The following is a 19,844-nucleotide window of genomic DNA, read 5'->3' on the forward strand; positions in this document are numbered from 1 at the left end:
TTGTCTTATACAATCTCATGTCGGCACTTTTGTCTTGCAAATGTCGTATTTTGATTGTTCTTTACAAAGATAGAGGCGATGATGATATTTGTTTGTGAAAACAATTTGCACCGTCGACCATGGGTGAACTTGAAGGTCATATTTTGTCAAGGCAACTCGGAAGGCATATCCGATTAGACTATGCAACCGGTGTTTGCAACCATACTGTCTTTCATCCCCTTTTTCTGAGCCTCGTCTCATTGAAAATCACTTCCGTGTTTTTTATTTAGGCTTTCACCTTAAATCTGAATTCACTTTTTATGATTTTTGATTTTCAAATTCTTGGTGTTTCTTTTTTCGTCTTTTTCTATACGTTGGAGAGGGTCACAGAAGAAATCGTTTTATGATTGACAACATATCGTCGTCGACCTCATCACAGCTGAATAGCCGTTTGTCAACAACATCGACGACGGTGTTGTCAACTGTGGAGGGCGTTGATCAAATGGAGCTTCTTCTCAACAGCAAGTGAGGCGTATACCACCACCAGGGTTTTCGAGCAACCCAAGGAGTTGCTGTCGTTCCTAAATACCTGCCTTTTTTGTTCAATGATTTATGTGGGTTTTTTGTTGTTTGTTGTTTGCAGATTAAAAGTATTGATTTCGATTTTTAATCGAGCTTTAAATTTCGATTTAAGGATTCAATTTCTGACTTGCATCAGTTCGTAGAAGCTCGTGTACTACAAACCCTGAATTTTGGTGTTGACATTTTATCTAGCTTGTCTCTTGCTATGGCAACGAATGGGGTTACATGTATGTATATTGATTGTTCTATTATGAAAAGAAACCATCTTTTTTCTTTTTGTCACAGGTAGTAGATTTTTATCTTAATTTGTATATTGATTGTCGATTTTTGTTGTAGCAACTGTCAGGCGAGAGGAAGGGAGTCTTAGTTGCGAGACTTGACCTAAGAAATGAGTTATAGTTAATGAACATGACACATATGGTATTGGTAGTTATGTCTCATGTATTCATAGTTACACATACCTCCCTCCTATCTAGAGTTTTTTTAAGACTTCTTTCTCACAAGTTGTTAAGTGAATTACTCTTTTGGATCCATTAAAATATTCACCTGAAACAAAACTATAGTTTTTTTGAGTGCGAGATGAGAATAGAGATTGCTTTGCTGAAACTGTAGAGGCATGTCTAATATAATAATCTGGTATTCTGTCTTCTGAAAATGGAAGTCCATTATAACATTTTCCCTCATATTACCTTTTTCAGTTTGTTAGTGCTTGCTTTGATATGAATATCAACCCTATAAGTTTCATTTTCGAAGAGCAGTGATGTAGTGGTTACGTGAGGCGTTAAAGAATAAAGATGTTAGAAAAAGTTATGTTAATTCCTGTTTTGGTTTTTGCTGAAATTGATCGAATAAGATGTAGATGTTAATTGTTTATTTGATGTTTTGAATGGTATGTATTGTTGGCGGGATTTTACAATGGAACATACTGTAACGCCTGATAATTTTGTTAGGGTCACTATCCTATTCTTCAATCATTTGAGAACCATAGTCATTCTTTAATAAATGATCATTATAAAAACTATATCGGATTCCCATGTCATCAATATACATGTCATCAAGATACATCTCCAAAAGATATATATATATATATATATATATATATATATATATATATATATATATATATATATATATATATATATATATATATGGAAAAAGTGAATATACATTACAGCCCCACCTAAGCTTAGGCACTAAACCTTACGAAAATATGTTGATTTACTATATAAAGATTGCGATTAGGGGATTCACAATTAACAATTGAAGATGTAGATTCAAGATCGACGCAATAGTTATGATAAGAAAGCAAAAATATTGATTATCTTAGATTTTTCTGACAGCGAATAAAAGTAATATTCACTGGGGTGAAGTAATAAACGATAATTGAGGAAATAAAATATGGATGGTAAAATGATGATGAAGGAAAGAAATGTTAACGAGGATGATATATTTATCAAGTGAAAAACAAATCTTGTATATTTACTATGTTAAAACAACATATTTTATAGGTTTAGTACCTATGCTTAGGTAGGGTTGTAATATATATTCCCTATCCTATATATATATATATATATATATATATATATATATATATATATATATATATATATATAGGATAGGGAATATACACATATATAGAAAGTAACATTGACCCTATTTAACATTGATCCTGTTGAGTGTTGAGTGTATAGGGGCTGATTTGGGTGATATAAGCTCTAAGAATCAACAAGGGTTATCAGATTCTCACAAACTTGATGGGAAAAGTCAATAAGAACCCAATTGCCATACAAGGTATATTTTGTTAATATAGCAATTTTTATAAGCAATTTATGATAAAATTATTTGTATTTATGACTTTATGTTTGATGTTAGGGGTGTTGTTGCTCGTGAATTACATCTATCAAGAGGAGTTGAGAAACCAAGTGGTAGGGTTACTTACATAGTTGTTCTTGAAGGATTGAGCAGATTTAGTGTTGAGGAGCTTAACACAAGAGGAACTTACACTACTGGAAGAATTTCTCCTATTGATATGACAGAGGCTGGTATACCATCAAAACCACATTATTCCTTTTCAATTTCTATGTAGATTCACATTCACCAAGTTTACTTTATGGATTTCATGGTATTTGAATAAAGTGAAAAGTTTTGAGAAATTGATGCCACACTTGAGAAAATGGAAGAATCTCCTAAGTCAAACAGTTCATTCAATCCAAAAACAAAACAACTTTGTCTATACAAAAAGGTAGAGTGGTCATTTTTTCATATTCAAACAGTTCATCCTGTAAAAAAAAAACAATATTTGTTTATACAACAACATCATTTATCCATTCATGCATGAAGATTGAAGAAGCATTATGCCAATGAGTTGAAGTTTTCATCATTAGTAATTGAGTTATTCAACTATTGAATAAACATGAAATGGAGTATAAATATGTTAAATTTCAAAGTTTATATCATTTAGGGTCTTTCAAGATGATGAGTTGCTACATTCTCTAATCTTAATTAGAAATGAAGCAAGTAGAACAAGACACAGACTTCATAGTATTGTCTACACAGTTTATACAAATTGCCATGGAGCTTATTTCTGTTCTTGAACATGTATAAACAGTGACTATTTTCATTCTTATTTTATTAAAAGTAATATTGTAACAATTTTTTTTTTCAAAATTTCATTTTTTGAAACAAAAAACTGGAGGGAGAACTAAAGTTCTAGGGGTGTTGATTGGGTAAAATTTTCAGGTTTCGGGTAATTCGGGTTTTTCATATAAAAAAATTTACCTGTTACCCTACCCAAATTAAATTCGGGTAATGGGTCGGGTAAGGATAATCCGAGTATTACCCGATTTTTAATTTTTTAAGGGCACCTAAAAATAAATGTAATGAAATAAGTATGTCATGCTAAACTTTGAGCATTGAGATTTTTTACTCAATAATATTTGAGATGTCAAGTATTCTTTCCAAACTTTCGATCTTGGGTTGAATTCTTTATTTTTTTTTTCTCTTTTTCTTGTGGAACTTGATCATTGGTCGGGTTGTCAACTTCAATCGTCTCATCTTCTACTTCAATATAGTCATCCATTGATGACGAATACTAACGAAGAGCGGACGAGGTACAAAGGTTTTTTGACGTGGGAAAAATAGAACGAGCCTCAACGAGGGAAATTGGGATTTGGGAGAGTTAGATAAACTCATAAAGGGACTTTATTTCTTATATATATTTTGGGTAATCGGGTATACCCGAAACCCAAACAACTTACCCTTTACCCGACCCGAAAAAAATTCGGGTTACCCACTTACCCGAAAAAATTAACCCGATACCCGAAAAAATCGGATGGGTAATTCGGGTAACAGGTATTTTTGACAGGGCTATAAAGTTCTTCTTGAAAATTGTCCCCGTGCACAAACTCGCAGATATATTTGTTGCAAGCTTTGAGATAAGCTTTGAAGAACAACTGGCTATGTTAGATTCAGTTGATGTAAAAGTAAGGCTTCAAAAGCCACAAAATTAGTTGATAGACATTTAGAGGTAAAAAAAAAACCTTATAATTTTATATTTAGAAACTTTGCAATTTATAGAAGAAATTGATGAAATTATTACATGTATCAGTCTATTCGTGTGACAGAAAAGATTACACAAAAGGTTGAATGATAGCTGTCAAAAACACAGAAGGAATATCTTTTACGCCAACATGTATGTTTTTGGATTTTATTTTTATGTTTTTTATTAATATAAACTTTTTCTTGATTGTAAACCAGATGAGGGCTATTAAAGAAGAGCTTGGAGATAATGATGATGAAGATGATGATGTGGCTGCCCTTGAAAGAAAGATGTAAGATGGTGGAATGCATCCAAATGTTTGGAAATATGCACAAAGGGGATTAAGGTATAGTTGATTTTCGCAATTTTGGTCCTTTTTTTTTTCTTTTTTTGCAGTTTCGGTCCTTATTTATGGTTCTTGAAACGTTTTTTGTACCTATTCATCCAAGTAAAATGAATATTTTAGGCCATTGGTTATAGTGATTTTTGCAATATTTTTTTCCCAAAAATCTAGTCATGTTACTTGGAATAGGAAGCAAAAACATGACAAAAACCTCAAATTAGGACCAAAATGGAAAAAATCAGATTTACTCAAGAACATTTTCCGATTGTGATTGTGTCTTACCTCATTATGGGATATTACGTATTGTTGTTGTTTCTTTAAAATATTGACAAATAAATATGATTTTTTTTATTTTAATATTTATATAAAATGTTAAATCAGGAGATTGAAAATAAATGCAACCTCAGCAACCAGGGTATAACAGCTCACGTGTTTAGCTTAAACTTCTTGCTGATTTGCCATGGCATACAGCCATTGAAGAAGCTGGGTTGGACCTAAAAGCTGCAAAAGAAAGGCTTGATGGTGACCACTATGGCTTAGTCAAAGTCGAACAAATGATTATTGAATATCCGACAGTTCGCGAGGTTAGAAAAACATTTAATTTGGAATGATGGAATCATGGTAGGAATGGAGTCGTTCATTCCATTCCATTGCCATGTTGTGATGAATTTCTTGAATTGTAGCTGAAACCGAATGCAAAAAGTCCGATATTATGCTTTGTAGGCCCGCCAGGTGTCAGGAAAACATCATAGGCGTCATCAATTGCTACTGCTCTTGGGAGGAAGTTCATAAGAATATCTCTTGGTGGTGTAAAAGATGAAGCTGACATTAGAGGCCATAGAAGGACATACATTGGAAGCATACCTGGTCGCCTTATTGATGGATTATAGGTGATTTTTTTACATTTTTTTTTACAAAAATAGATTTGAAATTTTTACTTTTATAAGCTATATAACATTTCAGATCAAATTAATGTAATATATTTTGATTAGTATTATATTATGTTCTACCATTTGGTACAACTTGAAATAAGGAAAAAAAAAACAAACACAGCGCCAAAGAAGCAACTAATTCCACTTTAGTTTCATAATTAAAATTAAAACTAGAAGCAAACTTAAAAAAAGTTAGATAATCTAATAACTTACTATATCAAGTCAACAAGTCACATTGGTGTAGTTGATATGGTTTTAAAAGTTAAGTGACTATACTAGCTATAGTAAACGTTTACATTTTTTTTTCAAACTCAAATCACCCCATGAGCTTTATATGGATGTCACTTTATCGAACAAACTTGTATGATACAAATAATAATCAAAATATATAAATTCATTTAAGTTTAAATTAAGCACCAGTTCAATTCCATTTAGTGATTCTTGAAAAAAAACTGAAAATGAAATGAAAATCATAGGGGTTAAAATTATCATTTTTATTATCACTAATGCGATTTGGTCGAAACAAGCACGTGGTTTTATAGCTCAAATAAGTTTTTTCGATGTTTTGTTGGCTAAAATGACAAACTTTTTAAATTCGATAGTCTACTAGACCTAAATAGAGAGACATGTCCAAACCCCAAGTGTATATAGAATTGGGATACACATGTTACATGTCCAAGCCTTAGGCTTAGGCCTGATCCGATCCAAACCCTTAAAAAAATATATGAGTTTGGAGCATAGTTTTTGATTCGTTTACCCGTTAACGACCGTACCCGCTAATCTTTTTATTAAAATGGTCGGGTATGAATCATCACTGATTCGATCCGTTTATAACCCGCCATGTATAAATTTTAGAAATATATGTCTATATTTTATCATGTCTAAAGTTTAATTTTAATCGAAAGTCCCAAGGGGAAAAGCCAAAGGTCAAACTATTTTTGGAGTCAACTTCTAGATGGTCTATTTACAAGAATCAAGGTATCATTTCATTAATATTTCATCAAGCAATCACTAATTTCAATTATAAATCAACAAATTCATTATCAACCAGAAGAAAGTTTGCAATTGCTATTCTCTATCACCGTATTAGACATTTAAAAATCAATCGGAAGTTACTATAATAGTGAACTTAATTCCAATCGAAAGTTCTCGAGTATGTAATGTGTTTTCTAAATAAACATTTTTGTTTGATTATTCAAAAAACCTACGGGCTATGGAGCGGGTTTGGATATCTGTTGATTCGGTTGATAAGAATATGTGTTTGATTATTCAAAACCCTGCGGGTTACGGAGTGAATTTGGATTCGATTTTGAAATTTGTTGAGTTTGGATTCAATTTTGAAATTTGTTAAAACGGGGTTTGAATCAAGGTTGATTCGCTCCAAACCCACCCCATTGTCAGACCTACTTAGGCTACATGGCATGCTAAGTTTTTAACCTTTCAACTTTTTACCCCAAATCATTGCCATTTTTTTCCTTATCAAAATTTCATAAAAATTTCCAAGAAAATACCCTCATTTCAAACATTTCAAGAACAACCGAGCATTTATTTTTGGGGACCTCGTGCAGAGGGGTGTGGACATTATGTTGTCATGCTATGCCTTCATCCATGTCAACATTCATGCCCATTAAATGTTGGGTAATGCCATGTGACCTTAAAATCATTTGTTTGGTATAAAGATGAAATATTTTTTGTATATTACAATGTTACAAAAACTAGCACTACTTTAATATAAAGTTCACTTATATTCACGATGAGAATAAGACTATTATTTTTTTTAACTGACAAACAATTGTTGTTTTGTATCAACTTTAGGGGAGCTTTTACATTTAGTTTAACTCCCTTACCTCGAACTAGGGAGCTTTTACATTTAGTTATGATGGCCTATTGGCCATAGACAATATTACGAGGATAAAAAACGACAACCATACAGTCATACTTGATGTTTATGAATGACTTTTGGGTGACATAAAACTTGATTTGTTTGAAAAGGTCAAAGACTACAAACATAGATAACCATTTGTTCCATAACATTCATTAAAAACAATTAAACCAAACTTAGAAATGTAAAATAAGGGAAATATTGGAGATTGTGGCACTAGATGATACTATACCAAAAAAAAAGCTTTATCAATTAAGTTTCTGCCACTTTAAACAAACCTCCACCGCCATAACTCTCTGATTTATCAAGTTTCTCCTGCATCCAAAACACAAAATGTAAATAAATAAATAACACCATCTTGAGTTGGCATCCACATCAACCAAGTGGTAGAAAGTTATTTGTTTATCATGCAATCAGTTGCTAGCTAGATACCATAGATAAAATGTTTAAAGTAGAATGCTTCACTTAACAATACGAAAGCAAAATACAAATACATGTTAGAAAATACAAACAAATAGCAAAATGAGGAAATAAGATAAATAAATGCATGTGAAGCAACAAATTATATGACTGACGCATACCTTATAATTAAGATGAGAAGGTGGAAGTAAGGTAGTCGTGATCCTCCAAAAAGATCTGCAGATTCTTGATCTTCATGAGGAACTCAACTGCTTCCTCATCAAACTCCAACAAAAACCCCAGCCTTATGAGCTCACACAGATCTGGAACAAGCTCTTCATTATCCCACAGAACTCCCTCTGCTATTTCTTCAGCAAAATGAGAAGCGTATTCAATAACATTCTTATGACCAGAAGATCTCTCCATCTTCTGCATATATAATTTAGACAGCTGTTTGTCCCAACGGATCATTCTCCTGGGCTCCACATCCACAACTTCTCCACATGAAAAAGTTAAGCTGTATCTGACCGACATCTTTTCCGGTGTCTCAAAAGCTTCGATTGCAAGCACACGGCTAACAGCTTCATGTCTCTTCTCCGGCTCGATTTTCAGATTAGGATCAGCAAGAAAGGAAAGAATGAGTTTAAACAAACCCTTTTTGTTGATCTTTTCTTTCAAATTGACCGGCTCGAATCCAGCATGATCAACATCAGATATGTTTTTGTGTGCAGATTCGGACAAGATCCGGACACCAAGTTTGGTGTAGATGTCCACAAGCTTGGCTCGGGTTAGGGTTTTCTGACTTGGCTGAGGAAACCATACGAATATTGGACGAGAGAAGGTTTTTGTAAAGAGATCCGTCAAGAAAAGATCATCACCAATGAACACGTCACACTTGTCAAACAGAAAAATGACATTGGAAGCAGGATCCAAAACAGGGAGTTTGGATAAGTTGTTTTTGAAGGTATCTTCCGTTCCTGGGCTCCAATTTCGCACCACAAACTCCCAAAAGGCGCAACACTCTTTGTGTGTGATTTGACGCCCTTCTGAACTTTCCCATGACTTCCAGAGCTTACAGTAGTCTTCAACCGAGGGATGAACTCTGACATCGAAAGTCTTGGCAAAGAAGTCAAGAATTGTGTTCTCATATTTGCAATTTTCCAAAACCTTCAGCTGTTCACCAAAAAGATTGTTTTTGTCGTGAAGAACACAAGCTTGAGGCATCACCCACTCTCCATTTTCAGTTCCTTTTGGGATCCATATCCTTTTATTTTCTTCATCGACAGGGACCCACTTGTATGTAGACAAGAAATTATAGATTCGGGAAATTGTTTCAAAGTTATAGTGACATTCGAGGTAGCTAGCAAGCAACTGGCATTCCTTGTTTATATCATTGGTAACTCCTAAAGCATTGAGCTCATCTTTGTAAGATACAATGCGAGATCCATAGAATCCTTCATCGATAAAAGGACCATCGTTACACTTCAAGAAAGAATCATGGAAAGAATTGAAAAGCAAGCACTCGTCAGGATGTCTGTAGCCAAAATGAGTTTTCAACCAATTCTTTTTAGAAACTTTTTCTAGAAATCCATCAGGAAAATCAGTTCTGCTCTCCTTCAGTTTCTTGACAGAATCAAGCAAGGCAAAAGCATTCAATGCAGTCAGGCTACTGCAATCTTGAGGTAAGAAAAGACAAGAAGCAACAAACTTGGCACCATCTTTGAAATCTGTAACCACACCCAAATCCTTCAGCTCAGCGTGATAGTCATGGATCCCAATGCCATAAAAGTTGTTGCTGTCATCAATGAAGGGAAGCAAGGAGATTGGAATAACTGGTTCCCAATCTTTGCCAAAAAGAATGCACTCATTTGGCGATCTGTAGTCGCCAAGTCTTGTTCTTAGCCATTTCTCTTCTCGTATGCACTTCTTGAGCTCCGAAGGAAATTTGACTTTCAATTTCCTAAGTTTTCCATAACATTGCAGAAACGAAAGGACATGTTCTTTTTTTATTGAAGATAGCGAAGCCTGTTGCTTGAAAGTACGTGTAAATTCTTTGCTGGCATCCTCAAAATCCACCATCACACCTATTTTCTTTAATTCGTACAACATAGAAAAGATAGACCTCCCGTAAAACTTTTCATCGAGAACAGGGAATGATCCGAAGACCTTAAGAAGGCAACCCCATTCAGATTCAGGGTTAGACAAGAAACATTCAGATGGGCATCTGTGACCCAAGTTTGTCTTCAAGCACTTATTGTTTTTAATCGCTTGCACAAGCTTATCCGATGATGGCAGATTTTTTATACAGTTTAATATGAGTAACAAAGCTTCAGATGACAGAGAGGTGAGTGAATATGAGGACTTGAGTTTGTCTGAAACAAGCTGATAATTCCCGTTGAACTTCACACCTACACCAAGAAGATCTAGCTCTTTCTTGAAAGAAAGTATCTCTGAACCATAATAATCACGATCAAGGAAGGGAATATCACTTATCTGTGAAGCAGCATTCCATTCCTGGCTGAACAGAACACAACTGGTAGGAGTCATAACACCTCGAGATGTCCTAAGCCACTTTTCTTTTCTTATACTTTCGATCAATTCCCGAGTGGAGATATAATGCACTCCAAGATACTGAATGAATTTCAGTATTGAAAGCACATTGTCTCTGGTAAGCTGTGAAGAGGCTGCAAGAGACATGAGGCGCTTACCAATAAATTACAGGCTTCTGTATCTTGAAACCTAACACCGATTTTTTTCAACTCATCCTCATATTTCTTCAACTCAACACCATAAAACTTTTCATCGACCAATGGGATATCAACAAGCACCGATCCATTCTGTAAAAGATTCGCGATAGATGACTTTAGCATGAACGACTCTGATGGCGGGCGGTAGCCAGGATTGCCACTCAAAGAAATCTTCAACCAACTGCCATTTTCTATGGAGGACAGAAACCTATCTGGTAAACCATCCCTTGATGTCCTTAAATTGTGAAGCCACTCTAAAAGCAAGAATGCATTTCTTTTTGTGAGAGGAGAGGAGAGAGTGGGAATAAGCAGCATTGGGAGGAGATAGATAAGGAACATCAGAAGCTCCAACATATTTTTGAAGAAACGAAACAAGCTATTCACCAGATGTCACCATACCAAAATAGCAAGCACCACGTGTATAATCTTCACCCATCTCAACATAATTATGCTGCCTCCAAGGATTTGAACCAATCAACTCCACCCATCTGCTTCCTTTCGCAGGTACAAGAACTCCACTTCTTGTTTTAGTAACATTCCCATAGTTATCAACTATGGGTATATCAATACACAGCTCCTCAACTTCATGTTTCCCTAAATACTCCTTTTTAAAAGAGTTGTGAAGGAAATGGGCATAAGTAACAACCAGCTTGCGGTCATTGTTGAGTGAATGACTAACAAGCTTGGCATATTCACAAACTGTCACAAACTTCATTTTCATCTCATCTCTAAGCCATTTTACTAGTGTTGACTTCTGCGAACATGATCGTATGGCTTCTTGTGTGGCTTTAGGCAGAAAAAAATTACCTATTGAGTTTCTGAACTCTGTGTTGCAGTTATGCAACCAGGAAATACAAACCGAATCTGCAGCCATAAGCTTGTTTGTACCAGAGGCCGGCGTAAATACATCATCTTTTCCATCTCGCCCAATATACTTTATCAGTGGTATATTCTTCATGTTGGAATTTTGAAAACAAGACTCCCAACTCTCTGCGATGAATACCAGAAGCTGTATATAAACATCTTCTGTGACACCCAATACAAGTCTCGAGCTCCCAATGCATTTGGCATACCATTCATGGCTTACAGGTTTGATTTCCAAAAAATCCAGAATCACATTGTAATCACTTTTATCAAACGAAGAAGCCAGAAGATACGCTCCATGAGACGAAATATTAGAAAAACTAACACCTTGTCTCCTTGCCTTGTTCAGTATGCTCCAAAAAGCAGGCTTCAGCCTGCCAACTTCATTGGGTTTACAAAACAACTTCTGTTCAGTGTGTGACTCACATGGGACAATAGCCTCGTTCATCAGCTTAGCTTTGATGGCATCCCTGACATGGTTCAGTTTTGGATGAGATGACTCGTAGACAGGTAAGAACCTAAACATGTTTGGGAGACTGGAAACAGGAGCATTTTCTGTTGATTTCACCAGTGAGGTAAACGCATTTAGAAAAGCCAGGGGAATGCAATCAAGAATTCCCTGGTTCCATTTGTTGTCCCAGAGGATATTTTCCCTTGAAGATGCCAAGAGGAAGTCTGCTTGGATAATGAATGGAAAATTTGTGATTGTTTCTGTTGGTAGAAAGGAGTAGATTCCAGGCAGACTTGACCCTCTTTTGAGTCTTGTCCCATTTGGAAAAGCGAGAGTGATTGTCCACTCATCTACCTCCATTCTAGCATCCACTTTCCTTTCAGGCTTCACAGGAAACCTTTGTTTCCACATGTAGTACCCACATTCTGTGTCTATTACATCACCAGTTTCATCAGCAGTGAGATGAACTGTATAAGAAACAGCATCCATGCTCTTTGAAGTAACAAAGTTTTTCTCACTGGAAATGGATATTGCACTTACAGTGTTAAGCTTAGGATTCTCATTGACTTCCCTGACAGAAAGCCGCCTTATTTTTGAAAGAAACAAGAGAACTTCAGGATGGATGCTTGAAAGCTGATCCTTGACTGGTTTGACCTTCACTGGTTTTAGAGGCAACACCAGAGTTGTGGTTGGCAGAGTTTTAGACGAACCATATACACTTTGAATGGCAGATAGTGTTGGATCCTTCTCCACCGACTCAGGAACAATATATCCAACGTTACAATGCTCACAAGGTTTTTCGTTAAACCTTATCTGATAACCATTACTGAAAATATAAGGCTGAGTCGTTATCAAAAACACGCTTTTGAATCCAATTCCTGTGACAAATTAAATAAAAATGTGTCACAACACAAGACAGTGCTACAATATTTTCATTTTAGGACACTTAGGCTACTGTTAACCTTGAAACACCATAATCTTTATTTCAAATATTCATTCCAAGACCATCAGTACAAAATTAACTTCTTTCATAACATGAAAATAGCCTCAACTGTAAATCATGTTGAAAAAAGTTTAGGTTATTGTTACTTTATTGTTAAAAACACACTATCAATGTTCAAGCTTTATTGTTTGACGTCTCTAAAGTTAAAAACACCAACATCTTTTCTACATAAGCCTTAAAAAATAGTTACTTTATCCAAAATCTTTAAAACACGAACATCATCATGTAAAGGCACAAGAGCTTCAGCATGACATACGTTTGACTAATTTTCAAATTCTTTTTTCTGTGGAAAACTTTAGATCGATTAATTTAATATGCAGAGTCATTCTTTAATAATATATAGATGTTACATTCATTTGGATGAGATTTAAGGCATGCACGTGACAAAATTATGAGTATAGAAATTAAATAAAAACCAGAGGTTACTTTTTCGCCAATGTAACCACGCTTACGGAGACCTTTCTTAGTAGAACGTCCCACGCTACAAATCGACTCAATGTTCTTTACGGAAAACCCTTTCTCGTTGTTGAAAACTAACAACGTCGCCGGAGCTCCGGTGTTTGTTATGTCATTGGACGTAATCACGAATTCCAAGGATGGAACAACCCCTTCCGGATACTCGTTATCCTCAGCGTTCTGTGAAATAGCATTAAACCAAATAACAGCTTATAATCACGAAGCATCGTCGGTCATCGTCAAATTTACAGACCATAAATCTAAACAAGTTAACACATAGTTTATTTTTTTCAGAAACTACAAAAACGACAAAAATATTTCGAAGAGTATTGAAGTAAAGCAGACCAGTGATCAGGTTCAAAATCCAAAAGAAAACGGTCGATGAACCACCGTGAGCAGTTACCGAGAGAAATTACGGATCAGAAACATAAAATGTGATGCGAAAACATCATGAACTATTTTAAGATAATAACAGAAAGCAAAGAAATGAAACAAATATATACCTGTATAAGTTCCATCAAAAAATGCACGTCCTTCGCGTAAAGCTCGGCAGACAGATTCTTAACCGCCTGATGAAGATCCTCCGTTAGCGGATTTGCCTTTCCGCCGATAGAGAACTTCGTCTTCCTGATTTCGTTCACATGTTCCCTCGCCGCTGTAGTCGTCGACGCCATTGTATGTGAACAAAAAAAAAACAATGCACGATTCGTCTTCCTCCGTATTCAAACCACAAACAAACTATGCAGAGTTAATAACTAGATCGATCAATAGAGATAAAATTGGTGAGGAAGGAAGAGAAGATCATTGGGACAACAAAAGAGTGGGATGGTGACTATAAATTGATTCGACGTCTTTGTCAATTCCGATTCTTCAGATTCTTTCCCAATAACTCCGCTTTTACTAGCGAACTTTGGTAACTTGCACTTACAGTCCTTACTAAATAAGTTAGCTACAAATTATACCTTTTAAAGCTTTTTCGCAATAGTTTTATGGGTGCCATATATAACATTACTTATTAGAGAAAGTGCTCTCACTTCGCTATGGGTCCGAAAATATGTTGTCTTGGTGTGGGTCAATGAACTTTCAAGTTACATATTTCTTTGTAGTTTTTTTATTTAAAAAGTACATATTTTCATTGGCTAAACCTAAAAGCCTGATTTTCCATAGGCAATCTAAAAAAATAGAAGTAGGACATTACATATGTTGGCATTTAGGTTTGCCGGATGCTAGGCAAACATTGGGGACTCAGTGCATTTGTTGCCCCTTTTGTTGAATTGTGTTGTTAAAAGGGTAATATGGTAGCGATACAAATAGAATGCTCCTAGTATTTGGTTGAGTTAGTTGTGAATGAAAAAATGATAGCAGCAACCACTTTTGAATGAAATAATACTATGACTTGGTTTTCTAATCATCTTAAGTATGTGAATGATGCACTCAAATAGAATGTCATTAGTAACACAAAAAGTTCTAAATGAAAAAAAATAGCACATGTTGCAGTTATAACCAAAATGACAATTTTCCCTTTGTCCTTTTTGTTGAATTTTGGCAATGCTGCAGCCACTTATGTGACTAATATCCCTATGAAGCTTAAATTTTTTTAAGCACAAAGCTTTAAAAACTTGAAAGTACAACGCATGATATAAAACATAAATAACTGATGTTATATTGATTATTCTTCCCTACGAATACACAATACATGTTACAGTTATAAATAGTCACATGTAACAAATGTTGGATCATAACACCTTACTTTTATTCTTGCTTGCTATAATTGGGGAAGAATGATGGTATTGCCCTTTGAATTTATATCTACTATCATTGGGTTTTCCGGTCAACTCAACTCAGCCAACTTTTGCATTAAAGTAAGCCAATCTTTGAGTGATGGATCATTCATGTTACAGTCTTCCCAGAATTTTGCATTAACATAGTATTTCTTGGGGTATAACTAAAACGAATTTCAAAGAAGAATCTTATTTGATTCGTGCCATCCGTCTGCACAAAATAGCATTGTACCTTTAAGTCAAGAAATATAAAGTCAAAAAATATATTAAAATTTTTGCATAAAGGGTAATTTCAGTATTTTCCTGCATATACAGTATAATTTTTGTAATCTTCTACATTAAAATGTTAACTTCTATAATTTCATGCATTTAAATTGTAACTTTTATCATTTTCTACGTCTTTTTATCCATTTAAAGTTTAATTTCTATAACTCTCTATGGTAAAAGGGTTATTTATGTCATTTTTTGCATTTATATGACAATTTTCTATAATTTTTTCATTTATAAAGACAATTGTTATGTATCTTTAGCCCCCCCCCCCCCACCCACCCACACACACACACATACACACACACACACACACACACATATATATATATATATATATATATATATATATATATATATATATTGTTGGGTTCAACAAGGAACCATTTTAAACCTTAGAACCAAGAAACCAATCTTTTCTAACTTTTTGTAATACCCAGAATCTAGAAGGTCAATTGTTGAATTTAGGCCAATTTGGAGTTGAACTCGGCGAGTTGGAGGAGCCAACTCGACGTGTCAAAGATGAAGAATCATGAGGATTAAAGGGTCTACTCGGCAAGTAGAAGTTGTTTTGATCGCGGGGTTTAATGAGAAAACTCGGCGAGTTGAGGAGCCAACTCGATGAGTTCAGCGTTGTTTAGGAACCCTAATGTTTAGGGTGTCGCCCCTATTTAAAGAACTTTAACCCCTTGGCTAGCCTCCTTACCGGCCACCCTTGTCCAGAAAAAACCTAGATTCGTGCAATCTTATCCTAAGTTGAGTGTGTGAGCTTAAAAGTTGATTCTTTTGGTCCTGTTTTGAAAGAGCTTGAGGTTGGTGGTGCCTAGCTTGAAGGGAAAGCTTTAGATCCAGAATCTCCTTGTGTTTTACTACTCATTTGAGGTAAAAGGTTGAAATCTTGTACATCTATTGCTTAGATCTCTTCCTTGGAAGTTTATTGTCATATTTGACTCATTTTTGGATTGTTCATGGGGTTGAGAATTTCATGGAGTTATCACTTTAGATCTGGACGTTTGATGGTCTCTTTTGGCTTAAAGTTGCAAACTTTATTGGATTCAATGCCTCATCCATGCATTAAGTTCTCTATTAAGCCTTGTATGAGTCATAGAGCTTCGTTTAGAATGCATGAACGTAAAGTTGGCAACTTTACGTGGTATTCCAGCCCTAGAGGACCAGATATGTATGTTGAAGCATAAGATTCGATGAAAAGGGGTTGAATATGTTAAGACTGGGAAAACTCGACGAGTTGTCCTGCCAACTCGGCGAGTTGGCTAGGGTTTTTCCCGATCTTTTGAGCTTTGTGGGAACTCGAGGATTTTTTGAGTACACTTGGCGAGTTGGGTCAACTTGGACCATTGACTTTGACTTTTGACTTATATATTTGAGCAAGTTTGTCCCAAGGGGTGTTTGTCACACCTCGACCAACGGCGGAAAATGCCGGAGTCGCGACGTTATAAATTGAATCACTGTTAACCACATATGTTGAACATTTAAAGTACAATAATTAATATATTACAAACATTCAAATTTTTAAAAAGAAAGCATTACAATACTTTAACATTTGACGATATTAAAAAAAACATATCACGATTATTTAATAATAAGGAAATAATATTTCCTTAGCACCGACGTCATACCTACGGCTTCTTATTTACCTGAGAACACATACATTTTAAAAATACGTCAACAAAAATTGTTGGTGAGTTCCATAAGTTTTGACGCCGATATTTTTACAAAATAAAATGCAATTTTTATGAATGTAAGAACTATAAACGAAGGAAACATACACCATTATAAATTTCAAATAAATATATATTAGATGAACTTAATTTCTTGAATTGGTATAACATTTCAAAATAAGTATTATTTAGAATATATAAGTAGCAATTTATATATTTTCAATGAGTGAATTACCAATTATTTACTTTATGTAAATAAATAATATCACCAAAACAATAACACCAATACTTTCCGTTTTGATTTATATTAATATTTTTAGCAGTGGATTTCCGGGGTTATGTAGAGTTTAATAACCAAGCTATGAGACTTGTATCCGTCTCTATTAAATATAAAATAGTTCCAACGACGCTTCATCAACGTCAAAACAACAATGAGATAAAATAAGAAGTTATCGTCCGTTTTGTCTCGTCATACGAAGGTTGTAGCTAGCAACCGCGGACGGGATGTCAATCCATATAGATTTATACATAACATTCTCCACTCCTTGGAGACTAACGGTTATTTCAGAGGGCTTCACTAAGTTTATATTCTTAGTTTGATGAAAAATAAACTTACATAAAGATCCCGTATTTTTGTTCACAATTCTTTAGTTATATAAAGTTTATTTATCTTAGAACAATAACAAATAAAAACTTATCATCGAAACTCAGGCCGCATAACAGTTGTATTTGGAGCACTAGCAAATTTTCAATCTAAGTGAAAATCCACCGTTTTAACGATCATTAGATATAAACCTACAATTTATAATAAAAGCTAGAAATTTAGCAAATATTATAGTAACCAAAAATTTAATATTTTATAAGATGACAATATTAAACATCCAAAATTTTATATTATCATTATTATTTTTTATATATATAACAATTAGTCAAAATATTAGTACATATGTATGTCTTATAGGGTTTATATATGTCTATAATTTTGCAAATTTTTATACCCAAAAGTACACAGTACACTTGTACATTATAGTACACAGTACACTTGTACATATTACGTATATTTATTTACATATATGTAAATAATAGAATAACATGCAATGAGATAGAGATACAAAATTTGGAGATTTTTAATGTTTCATTTTGATATAATAATAAGTACAGCAAGTTTTATACGGTAAGAAGTTCATAACTCCATTTTACGTGAATAGTGTATTTTTGCGGATAAAAGCTTTTATGCGACAGAAAAACTATCACAATATGTTTAAAAGTGTCATATAAGTAATAAATGTAACATTTAAAATTTTATGAACCCATACAATTTCTTATAGTTTGAACCTGTAATATCATATGCTTGTGTGTATTCCCCCCCCCCCCCCATAATTGTTTAACAAAGTAAAAAGGGGCCATGGAGAGTCACGTTAGTAACGAGAGTCGGGAAGTGTCGGGAAGATCAAGTTTTGAGCGGGTTTTGCTCCGGGATTCTTGGAGTCGACCTATACACCTCGAAACAGAAAGGTAACGGAATAAGGAAACTATATATGTTTGTTTAGGACCGAACCCATCATCGGGATTATCTCGTCGGAACTGTTCATGCCACCGGCCACCATAGCACGTGTTGACTGTTCTTCGAGATTTTTGAATGTGTTCTGAACAGAAAAGAAAGATGCTTACCTGAGATCAATGGAGGAGTAAGGAAGAACGACGAGAAACTGCTTGAGGGTTGAAAAGAGATGAAGACATGAGGGTAAATAGTGGTTGTCGCCGGTTCTTCTTCTCCAGTGAGCAGTGCCGACGGTCCTATTTGTGATCGGAGGCTTGCATCAACTGGCCATGGCGGTGGTTTGGTGGTTATCGGGTCAGTCTGCCATTAAAATAGAAGGAAGACGAGATGTTGGGTTGAAGAATGCAACAGATTCGGTTGTTGCTGGGTTTTTCTGTGATCTAGTGGAACACAAGAGAGAGGGAGTTAAGAAGATGAAGGGGGAGTGTGAAGAGTGTTATCTAAAAATAAATTCAGTGGTGAGATATTTGATCATATTTCTTGTACAGTTTGATGATCGAATGAAGATGTGGAAGTACATCTGAAATAGTTCCAAAGATATCAAGCATGTGAGGTATTTGTGAGTATGCAGGTGAGAGAGATAGAGAGGAAAGGGGAGACTGTAGCACCTGATTACTAGTATGTGGAAATTTGTATAAGTGTTTGCATTCTTAGCCTTGTGCTCGGCGAGTTGTAGGCCCGACTCGCCGAGTAGAGTCGGGACCCGGGACACGTTTTAAGTTGGCGACTCGGCGAGTCCATATTCTGGACTCGGCGAGTCACCGTTGTTGGATGAAACCCTAAGTTTCAGGGGTTTACACCCTATTTAAACCCTCATTCCGCCCCAATCTCGCCCCCATTCACCCTCAGAGCCCTATATCTCGTTCAAGCTTTGTTTCCTTGTGAGTTTGAAGCTTTTGGTGTGTCCTCTTGAAGTTTTGGAGTGGGAAGAAGAGTAGATCAAGAAGAATAAGAGGAGGTCAGGCATCTTTGAGCTATCTCAGTGTGTTTCCTAAGGTATAATGTCACAACTGAAAATTTTGAGCCATGTAAGCTATACATTCAAGTTAATGTGAATCAAAAACTTCAATCAAACACAACATGCTAGTACTACAAATAGTCATCAAACAATTGGAGACCCTAGAAGCTCTTATTAAGTCTATTTTAGACTAGAACTTCCTTATTGGATCCAAATGGGCCAATAAGCTTCCAATTAGACTATCATAGGCTTAGAATCCTAATTGGGCTCTAATTGGACCCACACTTATTTATTTCAACATTTTGGACCATGTTGAACCTAGAATGAAATAAATCACAAGCTTTGATCCATAATTTAACTTAACTTCGCCTAATAAAGCATAAAAATCACAATTTTATTTTATAAGGCCAATGATCACCCAA

The 19,844-nt window shown here is 35.1% G+C and overlaps 3 protein-coding genes and 1 pseudogene across 3 annotated transcripts in view; 1 reads left to right on the top strand and 3 right to left on the bottom strand.

Annotated features, from left to right (window-relative positions):
* The first annotated feature begins 382 nt into the window (after nucleotides 1-382).
* LOC145049382 (lon protease homolog 2, peroxisomal-like) lies at nucleotides 383-5,332 on the top strand (annotated as a pseudogene).
* A 2,079-nt stretch (nucleotides 5,333-7,411) lies between these two features.
* The window catches only part of LOC145052222 (uncharacterized), a 61,321-nt gene continuing 48,888 nt past the window's right edge, over nucleotides 7,412-19,844 (bottom strand). The window contains exon 5 of the mRNA XM_079000017.1: nucleotides 7,412-7,534. The gene's annotated coding sequence lies outside the window, so the exon portion shown is untranslated. The remainder of the gene's footprint in view (nucleotides 7,535-19,844) is intronic.
* LOC145052223 (uncharacterized) lies at nucleotides 7,447-11,412 on the bottom strand. The gene is made up of 2 exons (XM_079000018.1): nucleotides 7,838-11,412; nucleotides 7,447-7,571 (listed from the first exon to the last, which is right to left on the bottom strand). Exon 1 carries the CDS (start codon nucleotides 10,350-10,352, stop codon nucleotides 7,845-7,847), a length of 2,508 nt encoding a protein of 835 aa, XP_078856144.1. The 5' UTR covers nucleotides 10,353-11,412; the 3' UTR covers nucleotides 7,447-7,571; nucleotides 7,838-7,844.
* Nucleotides 10,779-13,850, bottom strand: LOC145049383 (uncharacterized). The gene is made up of 3 exons (XM_078997799.1): nucleotides 13,680-13,850; nucleotides 13,137-13,356; nucleotides 10,779-12,595 (listed from the first exon to the last, which is right to left on the bottom strand). Exons 1-3 carry the CDS (start codon nucleotides 13,848-13,850, stop codon nucleotides 10,779-10,781), a joined length of 2,208 nt encoding a protein of 735 aa, XP_078853925.1.

This window comes from Lactuca serriola, chromosome 5 (assembly GCF_051521515.1).
Source record: "Lactuca serriola cultivar US96UC23 chromosome 5, Lser_US96UC23_V15, whole genome shotgun sequence".
NCBI lineage: Eukaryota > Viridiplantae > Streptophyta > Magnoliopsida > Asterales > Asteraceae > Lactuca > Lactuca serriola.

Coding starts and splice junctions, on each gene's coding strand:
- LOC145052223 (XM_079000018.1), bottom strand. CDS start 10,352: ATGTCTCTTGCAGCCTCTTCACAGCTTACCAGAGACAATGTGCTTTCA.
- LOC145049383 (XM_078997799.1), bottom strand. CDS start 13,850: ATGGCGTCGACGACTACAGCGGCGAGGGAACATGTGAACGAAATCAGG. Junction 13,357..13,679: donor TTTTGATGGAACTTATACAG/GTATATATTTGT, acceptor GCTATTTCACAG/AACGCTGAGGATAACGAGTA. Junction 12,596..13,136: donor TGGCGAAAAAGTAACCTCTG/GTTTTTATTTAA, acceptor AATTTGTCACAG/GAATTGGATTCAAAAGCGTG.